The following is a 26168-nucleotide window of genomic DNA, read 5'->3' as shown; positions in this document are numbered from 1 at the left end:
AGGAAACCTTCGTAGAACGTAAAAATGAATGTAGAAGCAAAATGCCGTCTTTTCTATTCACAAAACTCTTTAAAAATACATGTGTGGCGACACGTTTTAATTACTATTTTAGTTAATTTGATTTTTTAATAACTGTTCTTAAAACGAAACAATATGGGTCATATAAAATTCACATTTAATATACAAACCAGATGCTAAGAAGGGTCCGTTAAGTTTTACGAAACGAAATGTATCCCTAACCATATGATTTTGGTGTGTTCAGTTTAACAAACTGAATTCTCCATAAATTAATTACCTTATCAGACCTTAAACGCACTTTGGAAATGCATTCGAAGACGTTTCTTAAAACTACACAAAGGTTCGGAGCTTTTAAAACGCCAGATGTAGTAATTTATTGCCTTTTCTAGCCATATTGTAAAACCGCAAACATGATGATAATAGTGTTGTGGTCTCGGCAGTATCGTCACGACAGGCACGCAGTTAAGACGCACCCTCGCTGCCCTCAAACAGAACGGAACAGTACTGTCCCTTGAGTTGATATGACCACACATGAAGGAACATGTATTTTAACATAATAGAACATTTTATAACCACAAACCATACATACTCTTAGACGTTTCACGACCATGTTAATCTTTCGGATCGAATTAACGCCATCTCTTGATTGGAATGGGAACTAAATTGACAAATTATAGTTACGTGGGAATTTCAAATTATAAATTTTGCGTGATTTTTGATGAAATTTCGCAGGAAATTAAAACAACAGAAAGACAATTCAATGTTTTATTCAATATTTTACTGAAAACTTCAAATATTCCAATTTGTTTTCAAAATGCTAAACACTACTGCCATGTGTCAAATGAAAGCACTGAGACACTGATGTGTAATATTGAGTTGAATGAAAATTTTTGAAAGAATCTTGTAGAATGATTGTTTAGATAAATATTACCTTATAATCTTTTACAAACTTCCAAAAATATATAGGCCCGAAATGTTGATGACACACTTGTCTATTGGAATAAACTGTTTCAGGATCTAATATATTGTTTTTTTAAATGTGGAGAAACACAACACGGGATGATCAATGTAAACTAAAAATTCTACTCATAAAAACGGGGAGGAGGTTAATATAATAGATTAAAATTGTGATTAAATCTAATTAAAAACGTAACACCACTATAATAAAATAATTAAGCCACAAACTGTAAAATAAAAAGTAAATAACAAATTAATTTAATTGTCAACTGTCAGTTGTTAAATATGACAAGAGAATTTACTGACAGCGACATCTCTGGATTGGAATGGTAACTAATTTGCTGTCTTGACCTTGACAATTTACGTGAAACGTCTATGAGTATATATGGTTTGTGTTTATAACCGCCCAAAAATAAGATGTTGTGAATAATATAAAGAAGAGGAAATGCGGGTCTTGAATAACCTCACCGACGAGACTACAGAACTAATAGTTATTTTTCCCCGTTATTCCGATGATTAATGGGATTTTTGAGAAAATGATGATAATAGAAACGGAATTACTGATCTATAAGTAAGTTCACTTAATAAACACTAATGAATTTACTTATTACCTTAACCTCGTCCAATATTAATCCCTTAACACACATTGTAAACAGTATTTTAACTTTTTTACTCACTTTTTTTTTCAGCTCAAACGTAAAACGTAGTCACGTCAAAATACATCAAATATACTTGTAGACGGAGAGGCAGCACTGAAAAATTTCTCTGAATTTACTAAGACTAAGTGAGAAACATGCTGCGGTCGGTAAAGCGAAACGCAGAACAGGTGGCACTGACAGCTTGTCAAAGTTGCTTACCTGCGGAGGTAATTAAATCCATTTACTAAGGCTGAAAATCAGTACACACATTCTAAATTGAATATAAATAAAAGTTATTATAGTCGGTGGGCCCCAATGAATGTACAGGGTTATTCACTATATTTTGACCCCCTTGTAAACTGCTTTATTTACAGAATTATAAAAAAATGCAAAATACAAAGTTATTAGATTTTTTAATTATGATTTTTTGACATATATATCGTACTAGTGACGTCATCCATCTGGGCGTGATGCCGTAATCGATTATTTTTTTAAATGAGAATAGGGGTCGTGTGCTAGCTCATTTGAAAGGTTATTCAATTCTCTATGCAGCATTATAGACACTAAGATCACTATTTATACGGGGTGTCCAAATTTTCTTTAATTATTAATTAAACAATTAGTTTAATTTAAAAAACATTTTTGGACACCCTGTATAAACAATCATGTTAATGTTTATATTACTGAATAGGGAATTGAATAACCTTTCAAATGAGCTAGCACACGGCCCCTATTCTCATTTAAAAAACTAGTTGATTACGTCAGCACGCCCAGATGGTAGACGTCACTAGTACGATATATACATATGTCAAAAAATCATAATTTAAAAACTGAATAAGTTTTGTATTTTACATTTTTTTCTAATTCTGTAAATAAAGCAGTTTACAAGGGGGTCAAAATATAGTGAATAATCCTGTACATGCATTGGGGCCGACCGACCGGCTCTGTCCCGTTATACAGCTGACCGACTAATAACTTTTATTTATATTTAATTTAGAATGTGTGTACTGATTTTCAGCCTTAGTAAATGGAAATAATTACCTTCGTAGGAAAGCAACTTTGATACCCTCTCAGTAACCCCTGTTCTACGTTTCGCTTGACCGACCGCAGTATGTTTCTCTACAGAATCACAGTAATCAACTGTGAAATAACTAGTCTTAGTAAATTCAGAGAAATTTTTCAGCGCTGCCTCTTGGACTATTGATTTGGAAGTAAAATTGTAACATTTACTCGTAAAATTAGTAAGATCACTGTGCAGTTCTCCTTTTGAGTATTTAATGTGACTACCGTACTTGTATACATTAAGAGGTATACCGTATACTACGGTATACTAATGTATACCGTCTACCTGTATACATAAGTTTTTATAAAGAGGACATTATCGATCATTTCTCCTATATTTGTGAGGAATTCGGAACGCACTTGCATAAATCAATGTATTTCTTATAAAAAATGTATATTTAATTCACTGAACATCATTTTGCTCCAGAAAATACAGCATTTGCGTAAAATAACTACGATATTAAACAAAATCACTTGCTCTAATCACAAAGTATGTTAAACAACACATAAAGGTAATCAATGAGTAACTGTACATATTATAGTATTTTGTTAAGTTTATTAAATGTGTATCTTTTGAATATCTTCACCCCTAAGCCAATTATAGTGGAATAATACCTGACCTCGTAAAACCCTCATCGGCCGCATTCGGTAAAAAATGAAGCCCTAAGATCACAATTTTGTGGTAAAGGCTATAGCAGGATAACATGGTCAAAACTGCCCCCGCTCCGATCACCCCCACGATGTTTTCGTATTTGAGAATTTTTTGGTTGAAAATATTTATTTTCACAATGTTGTTCTGAAGCTATTTTCTTGTGGCATCTTTGTAATTAACTATTTTTAATGCACATATTAAGATCAGAATTTGGTATTAGTTTTGAGAGTAAACTAAAGTAAGACCTAATAAAAACTAAGTTTTCAATCTAATAGCACATAAAACAACATCCAAAAATGTTATTCTACATTCTACCAGACTGAAAACAATGGGAACCTTCTCTGGTAACACCTCCGAGGCTTCTACAATTTGCAAGCCATAACGGATACTGAGACTAAGGAAGATGAGGGAATTTTACAATTTATAATTCACGTCCCATCTGCTCACCGCGGTAAAGTTCCAACGAGAATGGTTCCCGTCGTACTCCAATCAGAGTAAACATGTAAATCAAAAATGAATAACCATTTTCAATTTCGTTGCAACACGAAACTACAGCCGCATCATTATTCCAGTTCAATCAGAGAGTGCAGCAAGCACCTCTACCGGTTTCGAAACTTATTAGTCTCTCATCAGGAGGCACATATGCTGCTCTCTCTGACCCAACTAGGACAAACCCCGGCGTGCAGTCACGGATTGCAACGAACCTAATACTAAGACCTAATACTTACGATGTCGGGATAGTATCACGAGGTTTTTTTCTGGTTTTCCCTCGTGATTTACTATGGAACCTCTAACGCGAGAATTTTACTGTCACCATTGCATGTGGTTGTCTTTTTAAAGACAAATCGCATGCTATGATTTTTTTGTGACGGATATGCTTCAGTTAGGGTTGATTTCATATAATCGAATGAACTATCTTTCAGTAAAGTCGTCCCAGGAATGCAACTCATAAATATTGGCAATATGTATCATTTTAAAGTCTTCTACTTTAAAATGTATAATATGTCTGAATTGCCAATATAAATGAGTCAGATTAAATAAATTATTAGAAGAATTTTTTACTAGGCAGTACTACTTTTACTAAGCAACATGTTTGTTTAATTTATTAATATTTTTTGTATTTTGACAACGGTAGCCGATTTGGACGTAGAAACGTTAATAAAATCATTTTTTAAAAAAAATTGTGGCTTATTTCCCATTAAGAATAGTTAATTTATTTTCACAATGAAGATTCATAGCCTGTCATAGAATAGATGTAAAATCATCCGTCTAACCACCTGATTTTGGGGTACGATACGATGAAAAAGTGCAAAAAATATAGAAAAACTTAGTTTTCCAATTTTTTTCCTTGTAAAACTGGGGACTTTTACAATAGGATTTGATAATGTGAAAGGAAAAATGTTAAAAAACTTTCATTAGCCACCGAGTTTTGGGGTTATGTGGAAAAAATGGGTAAAACGGTTTTTTCGATTTTTTCTTCCTTTTCCCTCAAAATTAAAAATTCTGCCTCTGCAAAGTCGAAAAAATAATCTTTTCTCGACTCTAGAGGTTCTATGGCCTAAAAATTTGTATGACGGCATTTTTATATGCTTTATCGAAAGCTCAAGTCGCGGGGCTGATCGGTGCGGGGCAGTTTTGATCATCTTATCCCGCTATAGCCTTTACGCTTCTTTAGACCTAATTTTTATTATCTTGGAAGTGAATGATTCTTGCGAAAGGTCAGATATTTGAACAGCTTTCCTAAAAGGATATATAAGGCACAATTTTTGTCAAATTTAAAATCACGAACATTCCACAATAGAAAAAAATATTTGGACGCATAGTTTTCAATGTACTATTATAGACAGAAATATATCCTTTTAACAATCCTGTTGTTGAAAATCCGCTACACGGGTATTACTATATATTTACATCATTTTGCGACATTAAGTTGTTCTGATATGACAATTTTGTATAACCTAACTAATAGTGAACACATATTTGTTTGTGCTCTGATGTATTATAGGTTTGTTCGTACTACGATCAGACGCATGCGCGTTCGTAGTCTACGAACATCATCATCATCACGTAGCGCTACAACCCTGGATGGGACCTGGCTGACTACAACTTTCTTCCAATTTGTTCGGTCTTCCACCAACCTAGGGTCAAATGGAATGTTCATTTTTCGGGGATCTGCTTGGATGTTATCTCTCCATCGCATTCTGGAACGTCAGAGTGGTCTTTTGCCTGTAGGAATCTCCTCCCATACCAGTTTTACAAGTCTCTCGTTATGAAGTCTGTGCACGTGGCCTGCCCATCAAAGTCGCTGTGATTTAATTTATTGGACAATATCGGTGTCATTGTAGAGTGCTTTTAATTCGATGTTGGTTCTGATCCTATACTGGTTTCTGTTAATGTCGTAACGGGATCTGAAAATTTTTCTAAGTATGTTTCGTTCAAAACGTCTGAGTTTTTCTTCGTTTGATTTGGTCAAGGTCCACGCTTCGCAACCATATGTTAGTACAGGTCTGACGATGGATTTATAGATTTTGATCTTGGAACTTCTTGCAAGATTTTTTGATTTTATAAGCTTATCCAGTGCGAATAGACAGCGATTTTCTGATTGGATTCTGTCTTTAATTTCTTCAGTAACATCGTTGTCATCTGTGATTACGGCCCCAGATACTAAAAACGTTGTACTCTTTCAAAATTGAAGGTGTTGATCGTCACATTTTGTCCTATCCTGTCTCTTCGTGTCGTTCTATTTATACACATATATTTCGTCTTCTCTTCATTAATCCTCAGCCCTACTTTGCTTGTTGCTCCTTCCACCTTGTTGAAAATGGCTTTTGTGGATAGGATGGAGTCTCCAACGAGATCAATGTCATCTGCGTACGCTAGTAATAACTTGGGACCTTGAACCGATAGCAATTCTGTTTTTATTTCGGCTTTCTCTAATACACAGTTAAAAAGTAGTGGACATAACGCATCACCCTGTTTGAGTCCACTGTTGATTTCAAAGCTGTTAGACAGTTTATTATTTATACGTACTTTGATATTCCACCCTCCATACAGACTTTGGTCATCCGAATGAGTTTCTTTGGTACTGAAACTCCGCCATGGCATTCCATACTTGGCTTCTTTCTACGCTATCATATGCCTGTCGAAAGCCCTTGAAGAGATTGTCGATAGGTCTGTTATAGATCCCATCCCTCTTCTAGAAGCTGTCTCAGCGTAAACAGTTGATCTATTGTGGATCTATTTGCCCTAAAACCGGCTTCTCAGCATAAGGGGTTAGTCTACTAAGAATGATATTTGAGAGGATTTTATATCCCGTTTTTAGGAGTGAAATTCCTCTATATTCGAGCATTTTGTTTTGTCCCCTTTTTGTGGATGGGCACTATGATGTTTTTCTTCCATATTGCTGGTATCCTTTCTTCTAACCATATTTATGTTATTAACTGGTGGATGTAGTGCGTCTCCACCATATTTCAGAAACAGTCTACGAACGCTAACTGTTAACTGCGCATGCGTCTGATAGTTGGCAGCGGTTGCTGATCGTACTACGAACAAACCTAATGTTATACAGTCCATTTATTTTTCTTCAGATCGTTTTGCTTTTAACTGATACCAGCAAGTACAGTACCTCGAATTGCAACAGTATATAAGTGTTATTTCTCAAAATTCCGAAAGTGAGGTTAAGATGCCATAAATGTGTACTGTCTGTAGTGATATTTTTGTCGCAAAGACACAACATATATGTCGCATACCCGTGTAGTTTGGATTCGTTTAAATCTCATAAACATAATAATCATTTTTGTCACATGAACACATTCATTATAATACGACAGCGCCATCATAGATGGCAGCAAGCAGACAATATTACGTATATTATACAGGACGTCCTCTAAATAACCAAAATACCATTATCAATAATTTTATTGTCGAAAATATACACTAAAAATCGTAAAATTTTAAAAACCGTGCACAGTTCGCATGAGTTATAAGTTGATGCACGTCGTAAGAATTTACAATGTCGCCGAGATACGACAAAAATTTGTGATATAAAGAGTGTATTGTAAAAATGTTATTTAAACAAAGAAAATCAAGATTATACATAGAAATATACAAAAAGTACTGAGACAAAAACTTTAGTCCTGACAAGATGGTTTGGCCGCTCATTCGCAGAGATCTTTTGTGAAGCAGTTTCCAAACCTACCATTGGTTATTTGGACCGCCAGCCTTCGAAAGAAGGTGAGAAGACTCAAAAAACGCATCTGTTATTTGAGAAATGATGTTCATATAGAAAAGAATCTCCTGATCAATAAAATTGATAGTACTTATTCTACCAATCTAAAAATTACCACCTGTAAGAAAATTAGTGTTCAGATCACTGAGTCGATGCATTAAAGTAGACGGCAATCATGTGAAACATTTTTTTTATAAGTATGTTTATGTGTGAAAAATAAGAAAAATACAACATAACAGAATTCTCTCAGTAAAGTATCATCATAGTATATATTAATGTCTGATCCACAATTATTATTAAGCAGAATATGTATTTAAATGTAGAATTTAAATGTATATGTTACAGTTCAAGTTGATTCTCAGTTAGAGTTGATTTGAAAAATTACATTCAACTTTTATTAGTTGAAGTAGACTCTCCCTAACTCTTTGAGTTGACTATTCCTCGATCGATTCAGTAAATGTAAAATCTCACATGCTTTTTTGATTGGTGCGCATCTCTTTGTTTTGACTGTTTCAACTACTTATCACGATTAAAACATACCCAGTAACATTTTATTTTTAGAATCGGTTGTTTGTGTTTATGTTGTGAAAGAATTAGTTAATTCTTACTAAATGTCATTGGGAAGAGTATACTTTTTCTAGTTGGAGTCTACTTTTACTAGGAAATGTTGAATAAATATCTTTATTTTATATTTAAAATCAATTTTTACTAAAATCAGCCGTTTTGAGTTGACTCGAACTAGGAAAATTCAACTCAACTGGAGAATCAACTTAACTGTAACATATACACTGCGCATGTCTTGTGGTCAGATTAGTGTGTCGTTTAAGACATGTGACAAGATAAAAAATTATATATAATTTGAAAGCAAACTGTCTTACTATATGCTAAGCTTGAAGTATACAGTAGAACGTTTCTTAGGACGTGCATCATATTCATATCTTTCTTGATCAATAGAACTATCTAAAGTAAAAAATGTTTTTGGCGTTGGTACTTTAACTTAGACCACCTTAACACGTTCAGTGCTATCACTCTTACGATACTCACACTACAAGTTCTAGCATACTAAACCTTATATTCGATAGGGCCTATGACGCACCGGCGCGTCATGCGCACCTCTGCAAGAACAGCTTGACGCACCGGTGCGTCATCAGCACTGAACGTGTTAACTACAAACCTTACAAAAAAAAAACGAACGATCATGAGAAACGGCCTGTATAAAGATCGATTCCTAAACTCTGTAACCCCTAAAATCTAAAAAATGAACTCATACATACGCGTCGCTTAATTTTCTAAACGTCACACTTCGTCACCTCAAAAAAAAAACAACTTCTACCTGAGAAAATAAGTAAACGTCGCATAATAAATACTCAAGCATACATTACAAAAGCGGTATGACTGAATTGACTCCTAAGGAAAAACATTTAAATTGGTTCTTGTGTGCGCTGTCCGAAGGAAGCGAGACCCGTTTCAAATTTACTAAAACCTCCCCTCCAACCAAAACTGCGTTTGGTACAATATGATCCGATTTTTAGAAGCGGAGTTATAACAAATTTCATGAAAAACAATTGCAAAATATGCATTCGATGGGGCTTTTCCATCGAGTTAGAATCCCATTCTAACTCGATAACTCTCGATAACTCGATCATCGATAACTCGATGGGCTTTTCCAAGTATAACTCAGTTTTCATACATGCGATTAACTTACATACATTCTCGATAACTCGATGGGCTTTTCCAAGTGTAACTCAGTTTTCATACATGCGATTAACTTTCAAAACCCCCTCATTTGAAAGGTAATTCTTCGGGTCGCGGTGAATTCGTAACTATTTTAATCCCACATCCTAATTACAAGCCAACTGGCAACTCTGGCCCTCAGCTAATTTTTCGATAACCCATCAACTACCGGTGAATTTATAACTTTCATTTTCTAAGTAGTATAAGTATGTATAAGTTCTAATACCGGTATTCCAGGTATGTACGCGTAACAATTACCTACCCTCTTTGAAGGTGGTATAAAAGGTATTCATCATTTACTTATTTATTGACAATTTAAATGAAAAATAGCCGATTTTAAGAATTTTCGTCTATAAGTTAAAACATTTTACCAAAAAAACTGAAAAAAGAACCGATTGGTTTATTGAAATATCTTTAAAATGAGTTGAAGTAAAAAATAATTGGAGCTTTGTTTATCAATCGACATTAATGAAAGGTAAACATTTAATAAATTATTAATAACTTTTGCAAAAATGATTGTACAACTTTCAATTCTGAGCCAAAAGAGGTATTTTGTAATGAACAATATCCTACAAAAATTTCAAATGATTTAATCAATGGTTTCGAATTCACCTGTAGACAGTTTCGAGTTGGCAGGGTCAGGTAGTAGAAAAGTCACGAATTGGCCGGTGTACATTTTAATTTGAAAATGTTTGTCATTAAAAGTTACGAGTTGACGCGTGTAAAATTTTTCAATTTAAAAAAAATTTTTTAATTAAACTTATTAGATACACATAGCGGCAAAATTAACGAAACACTTTAAAAATGGGTCATGTTACATGTCTCGAATTTATTAAACCTGTTGTCCGATTAAAGTAATTTTTTTAGTATTTTATAGCGTTATTATTTAAGAAAATCGATGTTAAAATATTGTTGCTAACGTGAAATTCACGCTGGGATTGCAGTACGGTTAAGATAGGAATGCGCATTCAGTGTTGCCACAGTTCCTGTGAGACGCTCTTGAGAGAGTAATCAACAACTGGTGAAGACCGACAACCCTGTGCGTTTATTCCCCATTAGAAATGATTGCCCTATCTTAGCCGTACTGCATTCTCGGTGTGAATTTCTCAATAGACAGTTAAATGTCATTTTATACCAGGTGTAACAATCATACTGTGTTTTTTCCTTAAAGTTCGGAACACCCTGTGGAATATTCTAGCAAATATACAGGGTGTTTGGTAAAGAATGGGCCATAGCTTAACCTCACATTCCTGAGGTTAAAATAGGTCGATTTAAGCTAACTTACCTTAGTACAAAAGTTGATAATAACCGAAATACAGTGTGTCAAAGTTAAACTTTTATTTTATTTATTTTTGAATATTTCCTGACAGACATGGGACAACAACACGAAATTTGGTAAGTGGTGCTGGTATTGTACAATCTACTAAATTATGTTAAACAAACGTTTCTGGCTACTACCAGAGGCGTACGACGGGGGAACGTGAATGGTTGACCCTTCCCAAATTCTACGCCTCTGGAGGAATTGCTATTTTAGTGCAATTTTTTGATTCTCCAATACTTTCTATGCAAATATCATACTCTTCATTCGTAACGATAAAGCCATTAGTTTTCGAGATATTTGAAGCTAAAAACGAAGGATAATAAAACAGATTAATCAAAATAAGTGTGCTTTTTCATTTTTAACTTCAAATATCTCGAAAACTAATGACTTTATCGTTACGAATGAAGAGTATATTATTTGCATAGAAAGTATTGGAAAATCTAAACATTATGCTAAAATAGCAGTTTCATCAGTGGCGTAGAATTTGGGAAGGGTCAACCATTCACTTTCCCCTGTCGTACGCCTCTGGTAGTAGCCAGAAACGATTATTTAACATAATTTAGTAGGGTGTACAGTGCCTACACCTTTTAACAAGTATGACACGGATATGTCAAAATGTGTGTCCGGTACTATAAAACTATTATATCCTTATGATACTTGACAGAAAGTGTAGGTACTGTACACCCTACTAAATTATGTTAAATAAACGTTTCTGGTCAATACCAGAGGCGTACGACAGGGGAAAGTGAATGGTTGACCCTTTCCAAATTTACGCCACTGAAGAAACTGCTATTTTAGCATAATTTTTGGATTCTCCAATACTTTCTATGTACATAATTAACTCTTAATTCGTAACGATAAAGTCATTAATTTTCCGAGATATTTGAAGTTAAAAATGAAAAGGCACACTCTTTTGATTAATGTATTATGCTCCTTCGTTTTTAGCTTCAAATATCTCGAAAACTAATGGCTTTATCGTTACGAATGAAGAGTATGTTATTTACATAAAAAGTATTGGAGAATCAAAAAAATTGCTCTAAAATAGCAATTCCTGCAGTGGCGTAGAATTTGGGAACGGTCAACCATTCACGTTCCCCCGTCGTACGCCTCTGGTAGTAGCCAGAATCATTTGTTTAATATAATTTAGTAGACTGTACAATACCAGCACCACTTACCAAATTCCGTGTTGTTGTCCCATGCCTGTCAGGAAATATTTAAAAATAAATAAAATAAAAGTTTTTGACACCCTGTATTTCGGTTATTATCAACTTTTGTACTTTAAGTTAGCTTAAATCGACCTATTTTAACCTCAGGAATCTAAGGTTAAGCTATGGCCCATTCTTTACCAAACACCCTGTAGAATATTGAAATTAAAACTCAATTGTAGCCCTAGGCTTTATTAATATTTTCTTTTTTGGTTCATTTGCTTATGTTGGATAATAAAAAAGTTAGGTACGTTAACAACTAGTCATGTTTTTCATCAATAAATCCTCATTTTCTGCTTAGTTTAATAGACAAGCCTAAAGGAGGCTATGAGAAATTACCAATTTAATAGATGTCAAATTGTTAACAGTCAACAAGTGTCTGGTTTGTTGTGAAAATTAGATTTATTATTTAAAGTTTCAATTAGGTCCGTATTTTTTTGTTGTTTGGTGAAAATGGACCTCGTTACAAGGAATTTGACCCGCGTTGAGTTGGTGTTCAAGTAGTGATCTTATACCGGGTGGTGAATCGTAAAACGGGCCATAGGGAACTCAATGTAAAATTCTAAACTTTTGAATTCGTGCTTCCCTAATTATTTTACATCAAAAGTCATGAGAGAATATTTGTAGGTAGAGGATTGAATCTGTATTAAAATCAAAAGTTAAAATTTTTCTACGATTTAAACGCATTCCAAAATTTTGAAAAATATAATACATTTGCCACAGTAGGTAGGTATATGTGTAAAAGTTAGGTCACACGTTACTATTTAACTGACAGTGCTCACACCATTGACTGATTAGAAAATATTTATTATTAATACTTTTTCCGCAACTGAGGGTATCTTATCAACTGTATTGTTTTTAAACAATAAATGATAAAATAAAAATATTGAGAGTTCAAAAATGTGAAAATAATAACTTCATTGTGACACATCATTGCACTGTGTGTGGCCTAATTTTGGGCTGAAAAACTGAAAAATGTATTACATTTTTACAAAATTTCGGAATATGTTTAATTCGTAGAACAATTTTAACAGTTGCTTTCAATGCAGATTTCAATCCTCTAAAAATAGTTTCTAATGTCTTTTGATGTAAAATATTTAGGGAAGCAGGAATTCAACAGTTTAGAATTTTACATTGAGTTTCCTATGTCCCGTTTTCCAATTCACCACCCGGTATAGCGAAGGAATCGAATACATATTTACAACAGGTAAATCTTCGGACTTTGAATTGGCCATTGCATAGTCCAGATCTTAACCCGATCGAACATTTGTGTGACATAATTGGCAGAAGACTACGGCAGCGTTTGCCACCACCTAGAACCTTACAAGAGGTAGAAGCAGTAGCTCTCGAGATTTGGAATGATATTGATCAAGACCAAATAGAATACCTCATTTGTAATATAAAAGTACAAGATGAGGGGTTTTTGAAAGTTAATCGCATGTGTACAGGATTTACATTAGCATTCAAAAAATAAGAGTAATCCATATCGATTTAATTTTTAAAGTCTCAAACAAATATTATTTACATGTATTGTTTACATTACGTAAATGGGTGACATTGGTTTTGCAATGTAGGCCACTCGTTTTGAAAACAACGAAGGAAATTACTATTAGGAATTCATGGTCACATTCGGGTGTAGTCAATCATAACAAAACAATTACGATTTATTTATAGATACGGAGAAAGTAAAGAAGAGATTATTCATTATTCAGACATCGACGTGGTTAGATCAAAAACTTTGTCCACCAACTAGTTACTGTCGTATTTAGTGTTCTAAATAAATATATTCTGGTAAATGGTGTTTTAACAAATCAACCCCATCATTGGGGGTAACAACCCCCAGGATCAAGATACATGTATGAAAGCCGAGTTATACTTGGAAAAGCTCCACCTGAATAAATATGTTGCAATTGTTTTTCACGAAATTTGTTATAACTCCGGTTCTAACAATCGGATCAAAGTTTACCAAACGCCATTTTGTACATAATTTCAAAAGGAACAATTTTCATTTTGGCAAAATTAAATATCTGTTATAGTTTAAAGGATACAATTATTTAAACAAAGTTAATGACAAATTATCTGACGTACTTTCAATCTGGTATCCTAGAAAAATTGAATCTAAGCACCAAAAATTATTAAAAAAACGACAAGGTACCGAGAGGACATAACAGTGCACACTCAACCCCCCTGGCTCCTACGCCTAGTACTGAGTGTTGAATTTTTGCTTCCTTGTACAGTGTGTGTCATTTAGATTGAAAACCCTCAATCTAAATCGGTCACACTGTATACTGTTATGGTATTTCATATTACGATAGCTTAGTGTGAAAACCTCGTATCTCATTTCACAGAAAATTTTACAGGAGAGACTTTAAACTGAATTTCTGCATACTCTAACTTAAAATAAAAAAAAATCTTTATATATCATTGATTCTGAGTACATTTAGATCATTACACATACATTTTTCATATATATTTTGGGTTAGAGTATGCAGAAATTCAGTTTAAAGTCACTCATGTAAAATTTTTTGTAAAATGAGATACGAGGTTTTCACACTAAGCCATCGAGTATGTATTTTTTTGTTATCTTCTGTTTTTCGTAAATGTTTTACTAACTTTGAATACCATTTTGATCGTTTTAGAAAGTAAAGTGCAAGCTTACAAAGATTTATGAAGTTGTCTACCAAACTAGGTGTCAACTTTTAAATAATGGAACTTAATGTCAGACTTTACGATATTTTAAGTATTTTCGGTGTTTAAATACACACTAAGTAAGTATATCATACATAAGTAAGACATATTTGTATAGTTAGTTGCAACTTACAGATAAGTGTTTTTGAGTAGAGGTTTTTGTAATTTGAAATCTCTTGTACCCAATCAGGTGCTCGATTAAAAAATCAAATGGGTATACGATAGTTAAACCCAACAAAAAATCTTTTTTTATTGAAAATACGCAGTATATTGTCTTACAAAGTAAGGCAGAAAAGTCTCACTTTACTATATTTCCATGGACAAACCAAAGAATACTCAATTACTAGAGTTTGTTCCAACCCGTCACATTACCGTTCTGAAATGGTTACGCGCATGCGCAATAACAAATATTTATGCGCAGTAACACATTTTTCGTTACTGCGCATACTCGTAACCATTCAAGAATGGTAATGTGACGGGTTGGAACAAACCTTTATTAGGAGACTGAAAACCACATTTCAATTAATAAGATAACAGTAAAATCTTGGTGAATAGTATGAATCAATTAACGTATACACCGTTGTATACAGAATTTCACCGTATACAGAAATTCACAATCAGAAATGGTAAACATTACGACTTAGCCTCGAATGACTTTTTTCTCCAAAGATATGTCAAAAACAAAAGTTGTGTCCACAGAAAAGTATTTAACAGCAACAACCAAAAACTTACGCTTGATAAATAAACTTTCAGAAGATGATTTGAAAGCATAGACATTTTAAGGATAGACAAGGTATACTGAGCAAAAAAGCGTAACGCGCGGGCAGTCGATCGGTGGTCTGTCTATCTCTTTTTACAGCACAATCCCGCGCATGTGACAAAGATGGCTAGACCACTCAAAGATAATATTGTCCATTGATATTGGCGTTACACCTCAATGCACCGAGCGGCCCATACCCTGCCTGGTCTACCCTTTATTATGTCTATGTTTGAAAGACGGAAGAGGTAATGGACATCCTAAGTCTTGACATCACAAAATTGGGAGGAGCTTATATTTGACTCCAAACAATTTTGTTTATAAACATGTTTGTGTGACAAAATAAGACTACTCATTTATGTATTTAGTTAAAGAAACGTGTCAATTAAGAGATTTTTATTCGTTTTTGCCCAGGTGAGTTAATTTAATGCAATGATAAGAACGTAAACAGTTTTGAGGTTATGTTTATTTTCAACCACTAAGGAATAAAAACCACCTGAGCAAAAACGAATAAAAATCTCTTAATTAACACGTTTCTTTAACGAAATACCTAAATGAAGTCTTATTTTGCCACACAAAGCACACATAACTGAAAAATTCCTTATGACAATTTAACGTTACAAACAAAATTGTTTTGAGTCAATATAAGCTCCTCCCAATTTTGTGACATTTGTGACGTCAGACTTAGGCTGTCCATTAACGTTTAACATGGCAAGCCACGTTTGACAGATGACAGTTGACGTCTGGCGGGTGACATTTCATCAAAGCCATTGGCTGTGACTTCTTGACGTTTGATTCGTTTACTGCTCGAGTAATAACTACGTGTTTCAATAAAAGAAGTTTTTGGGAATAGATCTAACCCATCTGATAATCGATTACATTTCTCATAACCAAACATTGGACGTTTTTGTTACAAAATGAAATATTCGGGTAATAATCATGGTTTTTCTTTATTTTTTTAAAAGCTTTCTTGTGCAATAGTATGTGAAGAGTATATGATGAATAAAAATTGTAAAAGGATGCTGAGAACTACTAAAATAGTGATATTATTAGTTTGTTTATGGGTAGATATTTGGTACGGTAAAGTGATGTGGTATAATATACTTTACAATAAAGAAAAACATGTTTTAGAAGATATCTTGTTAAATAAATGAATAAACTTATGTTTAGGACATGAAATATATAGGAGAAATGAAAAACGTCTTGTTAACAAGATATCTATACCCTTTACCGCCCAGTGTTGGCTTATAAGCATCAACCAAAAATTCTTTACCTTCACTGACTCGTTCCCTTAGAACACGCACTCTCCTAATTGCTGCCCTAGCTCTGCCTTAAAATGTCAGAGTCCCCTTGATCAGCTTCTTCACAGTACTACCCACCGAAGCGTTACCACTTGGCCCCGAAATCGAGTAATTCAATTTAAATAAATACGGTTGAACGTCCGGAAAACTAGTGTCGAAGATCAAGTTGAGCTCGCTCTGGCTAGGCATCTTAGGCAAGTAGTCGTGCCTATTCATTACCTCGGTGATGTAGATGATTTTATCGGTGAGCAATTCGCCGACCTTTTCCCTACAAACCTGTCTCTCCCCTTCGTTGTTTAAGCTAATTAATTCTAATCGAACAGTCCACACTTCCCAGGGTATACATTCGGGCTGGAAGCGCCACCTGTTGGGCTTCTTTTGAAAGAACTCTAAACTGATCTGGCCCATGCCTGAGCCTTCGTTACCCCTAAGTTGTTCCGAGAAACATGTTATTTCTTTACGGATGGCTTGTTCTAGAGTCGACGACGAACAACATACATAAGTTAAGTCGATAAAGTCACAATCTACGTCCGTGTAGCCGACAGTACCGACTGAGTAGCTACCTTCGTCTGAGTACGTGAACTTACCCAGAGATCGGTGGAAGAGCACAGTATGAAAGATGCTGGCCACGGCTTCGTCGGCTTGTCTGCCTTCCACGGTCAATTCGAACATTTGAGATCTCGCGTTCATATTGCTAAATTTACAAAAATACAAACTTAAAGCTCAGGAAAAGTTGTGACTTATCACAATAGAGATCACAGATCGTTGCCTGAGAGAAAGAATACGTTAAATGTAAAGGTGCTATTGTTTTTGGTGAAAAATGTATCACTAATTATTTAACAGTTCGTTTAAAAGAGCACTAAGAGCTTCTGGGTTTCTGGGTGATTGGTTTAATTCATACCCATGTAACGTAGTGTGCCGCAGATGGTCTTGGTGGTGGATCCGTAGGACAGCCACTTCGATAGGCCGAAATCGATTAGCTGAGCGTTGCCGGAGGCATCGAGGAGGATGTTTTCGGGCTTCAGGTCTCTGTAGATGATACCGGCGTTGTGGAGAAAATCTAAAAAAAATAAACAATTACTATTTTAAAGAAACTGTACTGTCTGGGGTAATTGAGGGGTGGATCGGGTAGTTCTGCGATTACCACAGCCGGTCCTAAGCCCGGATAAATACTCTGGGGTAATTAGCAAAATACAAGGAAAAGTTATTTACCAGCAATTTTATTGCTGGAATCAAATCTTATGATTGTATATATTAATAATATAGTCCGCAGATAGTGTGCTACTCTTTTTATAAACAAAATGGCTCCCGAAAATCGTGTTTTTTTCAATTTTTGCTCTATAACTAAAAAGATTTTAACTTTACACCAAAAACACCCAAATAAAAATTCACCGTAATTAAATTCTGCATAGAGACGTGTTTTTCCCGATTTACTTCGACGAAAATTTTCCCCGGAAAATGCGGGTTTTTCCAACAAAATCTTTAATTTTCAAGTAAAATTTTAGATAAGTAATTGTTTATTAATAATTAAATAATTTGGTAATATAAAATCTCTTTCCCTATAGATTATAATTCCAGAAGCCGATGGAAATTAAGTTTAGTAACAATTGAATTGTTAATACGGTCGCAATAATAACCACAATAATTATGATACATAAGAATAACTATGATTTTTGTATAAAAAAGACCTATCTAATACACTTTACAGAATTGAAATTGGACTATTTAGGCGGCCTCAGGTATATTTTAAAATTATAAATAATTTTTTGGCTTATAAACAAATTAAATATCTAAGGAAATATTAAATTAAATTGAATCGTGAAAACGGTATTGCAAAAAAAGGGACAGGACGCTTCTTTTAACCCGCCGTTACACGCGCCTTCTATTGTGACGTGGTTGCACGCGTATGAGCGTCGCCCTCACCTACATAAATTCGACTTATTTCGAGAAAGAATGAATGTCAACATGTATAAATATAAATTGGATTGTACTCACATATTATAGAAAGTCTCGTAAACCAATTTTTTTTATTAATTTAACAAAACAAAAGTAAAAATAATATAGATCAAAAGCAAGTTTTCTTAATTTTCAATTTCAGCAAGCCACTGAAGAAATTAACGTTCTTTACGCGAATTCATTTTACTAAAAATACAAATTAAAATTAACAACTGTTCTGAAGCTATTTCTTTGTGGCATTTATGTAATTAAGTATTAATATTTTATATTTTGATAACGACGTCCGAGGTGGAATTCGAAACGTCAATAAAATCAATTTTTCAAGTTAAATATTGTGGCTTATTTCCCAATTAGGATAGGTAAATTTAAAAATGGGTTCTTAACCAGTGGCGCACCTAGAATTTTCCTCTGAGGGGAGGGGGGTTTGCTTGGGCACCGAAAGTTTTTTGTATTATTTGTGAAAGACAAGTTACATTTTCCTACCTTCTTTTATATATATTTCTATATGCTCTGGGTGGGATTTTAACCCCCAAACCCCCCCCCCTCGGTGTGCCACTGTTACTAACCTAATCCAAACAATAATATTTTAATTAAACCAACCTAAATATTAAATAAAAACCTAAAAGTTTCTTTGAGATAACAGAAACGTGATTTCACCGTGATTGCACGCGCAGTGAGGAATTCCCTCACTTGAAGAGGCATGTCTCTTCTTTCAACTATCACACAGCACACTGACCGCCTTAAATATTCTATAACTTTTTCATACCCTCTCATGAACCATGCTTAAGGCATTCCTGGGTGCTTAAGGTTATCGTATTAGTTTACACAATTTCATTGCTTATAAACAAATATGGTGAGGGATACCCTCATAGCGCGTGTAATGGCGGGTTAAAAGAAAAACCGTTTAATTGTGATGAGTGGTTCCTAAGATGCAACCGGTCAAAGTTGACCGGCATTTACGGCAAAGATATAAACAATAGGATCATAATCTTTAAACCATCACCTTTTTATTTTTGTCTTCTTTCTCCACACTAATTTTCAAATCTTTAAAGTACTCATAACATCATATTATTATAATAAAAACTATCGATATTACTAGTGTAAATTGCAAAAAATAGCAAAATTCCAATCAAAAATTATGTTGGAGAAAATGTAATCTCAAAGTTCAAAATCGGTCTACGTTAAAAAATGCATTTTCTCGGCTTTCCATGGTGCAATTTTCTTCGTTCTTTTTTTGTTCCCAAGTAACTCGAGTAGAGCCATCTAACTAACGCATTTTTTTGTTATAATAGATTAATTTATTTATAAGAAAAGAAAATACATATTTTCTCCAGTTGTAGAATTTTTTTAGATAAACTCACTACAAGTGTACCTTTTAACGTAAAAAACACAAATATTCTTATTTGAAAGCTGTATAATTATTTAAACAATATTTATTTAAACAAATTAAAAATTTTTATTATAATAAATAAATTAATTTTTTATAACAAAACAAATGCAACTTTAACATTTAATAATGCATTAGTTAGATGGCTCTACTCGAGTTACTTGGGAACAAAAAAAGAATGAAGAAAATTGCTCCATGTGAAGCCGAGAAAATGCATTTTTTTATCGAATACCGATTCTGAACTCTGAGATTACATTTTCTCCAACATAATTTTTGATTGGAATTTTGCCATTTTTGGCAATTTTAAGTCGTAATATCGATAGTTTTTATTATAATAATTTATGTTATGAGTACTTTAAAGATATGAACATTGGTGTGGAGAAAGAGGACAAAAATAAAAGGGTGATGGTTTAAAAATTATGATCCTATTGTTTACATCTTTGCCGTAAATGCCGGTCAACTTTGACCGGTTGTATCTCAGGAACCACTCATCACAATTAAACGTTTTTTCTTTTAAAAGAAGCGTCCTGTCGATTTTTTTCCAATACCGTTTTCATTATTTAATTTAATTTAATCTTTCTCGAGATATTCTATTTGTTTATAAGCCAAAAAATTGTTGATAATTTTTAAATATCCCTGGGTCCGCTTATATTGTCCAATTTCAATTCTGTGAAATGCATTAGATAGGTACAGTGTCTTTTTATACAAAAATCATAGTTATTCTTATGTATCACAATTATTGTGGTTATTATAGCGACCGTAAATTTTTAATTAACAATTCAATTGTTGCTAAACTGTTTATTAAATTTCCATCGGCTTCTGGAATTATAATCTATACAAAAAGAGATTTCATATTACCAAGTTATTTAATTATTGATAAACAATTACTTATATAAAATTTTAGTTGAAAATTAAAGATTTTGTTGGAAAAACCCGCATTTTCCGGGGAAAATTTTCGCCGAAGTAAATCGGGAAAAACACGTCTCTATGCAGAATTTAATTACGGTGAATTTTTATTTGGGTGTTTTTGGTGTTAAGTTAATATCTTTGGAGTTATAGAGCAAAAATTGAAAAAAACACTATTTTTGGGCGCCATTTTATTTATAAAAAAAGTAGCACACTATCTGCAGACTTTGCATACCTATATTATTAATATATACCAGTGGTTCCCAACCTTTCATGTCTGGCGACCCACCTTCTGATGTTTTTCCATATTCGCGTCCCATCTCTCACCCATGATGATATATATGTATGTTATTCAGCTACTGTAAGAGCCACGCCGCGACCCATCTAAAATTCGCACGCAGCCCACTAGTGGGTCGCGACCCACCGGTTGGGAAACGCTGATATATACGATCATCAGATTTGATTCCAGCAATAAAATTGCAGGTAAATAATTTTTCGCAAAAATTGCCTATTCTCCGATAATCTACTCAGACTAGAAATATGGAGGGTGATTGGCAAGGTTAGCACGTACCAATCGGAAAAACGAATACTGCTCAAAGAAACAATGTGAAGCCTCGGAACCGGATTGATCATAATATGAAGACAACAATGGCGAGAAAGAAGGACAAAAGAAAAACATTGATGAGAATTACCACACGGAACATCAGATCACTTAACACTAGAAATCAAGATATCACCAAAGTGTTAAAAGAGAAACAGATATATACGTTCTACAAGAAACAAAAAAGAAAGGAAAAGGACAATGAAGATTAGGTGAATATATACTAATCTACAGTGGAGTAGCAAAAGCAAACAGGACCAAAGAAAATGTAGCATTACTAATACATCAAAAATACATACAAAAATGTCAATATTGTCACAGCAAAAATTAGAATGGAAAAGGAAGACCTGAACACCATCGAAGTATAAGGCCCAGATAAGCCAAATAACAAGCCTCAAACAACAAGGGAAATCTTTTATGACGAATTACAACAAGTAGTAGATCAAGTTAGAGGAAAGATGATAATACTGAGAGATTTTGACGCTCGAATAGGTAACCAAGTAATACCCGGAATTAAGCAAAAACATAATGAAAATGATATAAACGAAAATGGAGAACTGATGATGAAACTTCTGCACGAATAACGACACTTAATACGACAAATAAAAAGGGAACACTGGCAGAGTTTCTCAAAACAGAGCCGAGTTTCTCAAAACAGATGAAACACGTCTTCTAAGGAACATAAAAAGAAGTATAGAGAATGATCAAAGGACAAAGAAAGGAGATGGACGAATTAATAAAAACGAAACAGATTCAGAAGAAATCATGGGCAGACTACTTCCGATCTCTATTTGCTAAAGGCGACGATAATGAACCACCAACACCTGAAGTTACGACAAACGAGGAAATAAACATCGAGGAGGGAGAGGTAAAGGAAGCATTAAGAAAATTAAAAAATAGAAAAGTCCAGGAGAGGACAGAATATCGAACGAACTCCTCGTACGGAGGATAAGATCTGACTAAACAAGTAGGACAGAATATCGAACGAACTCCTCGTACGGAGGATAAGATCTGACTAAACAAGTATTAAAACTAATACAAAAAAATAATAGAACAAAACAACATACTACAACAATGGATATCAAGCATCCTAATACCTCTCCTCAAAAAAGGAGACAAATCGGAAACGGAGGATTACAGAGGAATTAACTCGTTAAGCACAACATTAAAATTAACAACCAAAGTGATAGCAAACAAACTGAATGAAATTATAACATTAGCAGACGAACAACAAGGTTTTAAACTTCCTCCGCCACCTGAATACATATTTAAGTATAACCTGCCAAAGCAAGATATTTCTACTATCGTCAGATTAAAAACTCGACACGGAAAATATGAGGCACATCTGCACAAATTAGGAATAGTTAATTCATCAGTCTGTTTTTGTGATAATGTTTCGATTAGAGATTTGAACCATATTTTCTTTGAATGCAAAATTAACGAGATATATAAATCAATTGTATTACAATTTACGACAAACACAAGTTCATTTTCCAATTAGTATAGAATATCTACTAAGTTGTCATAAAATGGAAATATTTAAATTACTGATAAACTACTTGAAAGAAACAAATATAGTCATTTGAGTCAGATAGGTGGGAATATAACAAAACTAATAAATTGAGGTAAAAATAAAATAAAAATCTGTGGCTAACGGACCCGCATCCAAGCCATTTTTTCACACACACACACACACACACACACACACACACACACACACACACACACACACACACACACACACACACACACACACACACACACACACACACACACACACACACACACACACACACACACACACACACACACACACACACACACACACACACACACACACACACACACACACACACACACACACACACACACACACACACACACACACACACACACACACACACACACACACACACACACACACACACACACACACACACACACACACACACACACACACACACACACACACACACACACACACACACACACACACACACACACACACACACACACACACACACACACACACACACACACACACACACACACACACACACACACACACACACACACACACACACACACACACACACACACACACACACACACACACACACACACACACACACACACACACACACACACACACACACACACACACACACACACACACACACACACACACACACACACACACACACACACACACACACACACACACACACACACACACACACACACACACACACACACACACACACACACACACACACACACACACACACACACACACACACACACACACACACACACACACACACACACACACACACACACACACACACACACACACACACACACACACACACACACACACACACACACACACACACACACACACACACACACACACACACACACACACACACACACACACACACACACACACACACACACACACACACACACACACACACACACACACACACACACACACACACACACACACACACACACACACACACACACACACACACACACACACACACACACACACACACACACACACACACACACACACACACACACACACACACACACACACACACACACACACACACACACACACACACACACACACACACACACACACACACACACACACACACACACACACACACACACACACACACACACACACACACACACACACACACACACACACACACACACACACACACACACACACACACACACACACACACACACACACACACACACACACACACACACACACACACACACACACACACACACACACACACACACACACACACACACACACACACACACACACACACACACACACACACACACACACACACACACACACACACACACACACACACACACACACACACACACACACACACACACACACACACACACACACACACACACACACACACACACACACACACACACACACACACACACACACACACACACACACACACACACACACACACACACACACACACACACACACACACACACACACACACACACACACACACACACACACACACACACACACACACACACACACACACACACACACACACACACACACACACACACACACACACACACACACACACACACACACACACACACACACACACACACACACACACACACACACACACACACACACACACACACACACACACACACACACACACACACACACACACACACACACACACACACACACACACACACACACACACACACACACACACACACACACACACACACACACACACACACACACACACACACACACACACACACACACACACACACACACACACACACACACACACACACACACACACACACACACACACACACACACACACACACACACACACACACACACACAACAAGGTTTTAGGTCGGGAAGATCATTCACTGACTCTATTTATAATGAGGCAAGTTCAAGTGAAATCGGCAGAATACAACAAACCGGCATATGTATGTTTCGTGGACCTTAAGAAAGCATTTGACAGACTCAAATTAAATTATGTTATCCATTTGTTATACTCAAGAGAGGTACCTCGAGGAATAATTAAAACGATCGAAAACATCTACCACGACAACACAATAAAAGTAAAAGATGAACTAACTGACCCAATTGAAGCTGGCAATGGGATAAGACAGGGGGATTCCGGACGGGGTCGAGTACGCTCCCAATGGTAAGAATTTTACCTGAAATAAAAAAGGTAGAGTCCGAATTGGCTCCCATAGACAAAATTTATTTTACCTAAACATGTCGAAAATATCACCCAGCGTTGTCACTTCTTTCAAATTTTCTCTTTTTGTTAGAAACAGGTACCTTCCTAGAAATATCTATGGGAAAGGAAGAAGACCTAACCCTTCGGTCCTAACTTAACTTTCGGGTATTAGAGTGTAGAGCGCAAACCGGCCGATTTCAGGTAAGAGCGCAAAACGGTCGAGCGCATACTGGCCGACACCGATAATTTGTGTTAAAATTGCCACATATGCCAATGTTGAACTAAAACAAACTCTAAAAGTATTTGTCTAAAAGTATAATTTTCCTATAAAAAGTCTATATCACTATGTAAATTTCCTAAGCAGTATAAATATTACACGATTTGGCAACAATGTCTAATGTTTCCGCGATTATATGAGAGCCTACCCGCATTCATGGGGGAGCCAATTCGTACCCTTCTAAAATATACCTGAACGAAGCGGAGCGAACTCGACTTCACCCGGATTCCTTGAGTCCTTTATTGTTCAACTGATCATGAATGAAATAATAAAAAAGTAATAACTAAAAAAGGATACAAACGGGAGAAACACAGATTAAAATAATCTAGACGATGCAACACTAATCTAGACGATGAAATAATCTCTAGACGATGCAATACTAATCTCTCAAAGTGAAGATGATTTACAACGTATGCTGCACCAATTTAACATAACCATCAGAAAATTTAACATGTTAATTTCGCCAAAAAAAAAACAAAATGCATGTTTATAACAATAAGATGTAAATTGGAGCTGGAAGGTCAGATAATAGAACAAGTGATGGAGTTTAAATATCTAATGGGCGTTCCATCTTGACTTTACAGTACAGGTTCTTATGACCAACAGTGATGCCAAATTTTATCAGAAACAGGTTTTAAGCAAACATACTTTTTTCTATAGGACAACTATTAATAACT

General features: G+C 35.1%; 2 protein-coding genes across 3 annotated transcripts in view; both read right to left on the bottom strand.

The window, feature by feature from the left end:
- Positions 1-26168, bottom strand: part of LOC114342014 (serine/threonine-protein kinase S6KL) — a 342669-nt gene that overhangs the window by 242749 nt on the left and 73752 nt on the right. For both annotated transcript variants that reach the window (XM_028292815.2, XM_028292821.2), the window contains exon 6: positions 17463-17621. In XM_028292815.2, the coding sequence (XP_028148616.2) occupies positions 17463-17621 (159 nt within the window). The remainder of the gene's footprint in view (positions 1-17462; positions 17622-26168) is intronic.
- LOC114342041 (autophagy-related protein 101) lies at positions 770-17467 on the bottom strand. The gene has a single exon (XM_050657442.1). It carries the CDS (start codon positions 17249-17251, stop codon positions 16592-16594), a length of 660 nt encoding a protein of 219 aa, XP_050513399.1. The 5' UTR covers positions 17252-17467; the 3' UTR covers positions 770-16591.

This window comes from Diabrotica virgifera, chromosome 8, assembly GCF_917563875.1.
Source record: "Diabrotica virgifera virgifera chromosome 8, PGI_DIABVI_V3a".
NCBI classification, from domain to species: domain Eukaryota; kingdom Metazoa; phylum Arthropoda; class Insecta; order Coleoptera; family Chrysomelidae; genus Diabrotica; species Diabrotica virgifera.
Note: the sequence above shows the minus strand (reverse complement) of the source record. Positions and strands in the feature narration are given on the sequence as shown.

What these genes read in the sequence shown, in the direction of transcription:
- LOC114342041 (XM_050657442.1), bottom strand. Translation starts at nt 17,251, where the DNA reads ATGAACGCGAGATCTCAAATGTTCGAATTGACCGTGGAAGGCAGACAA.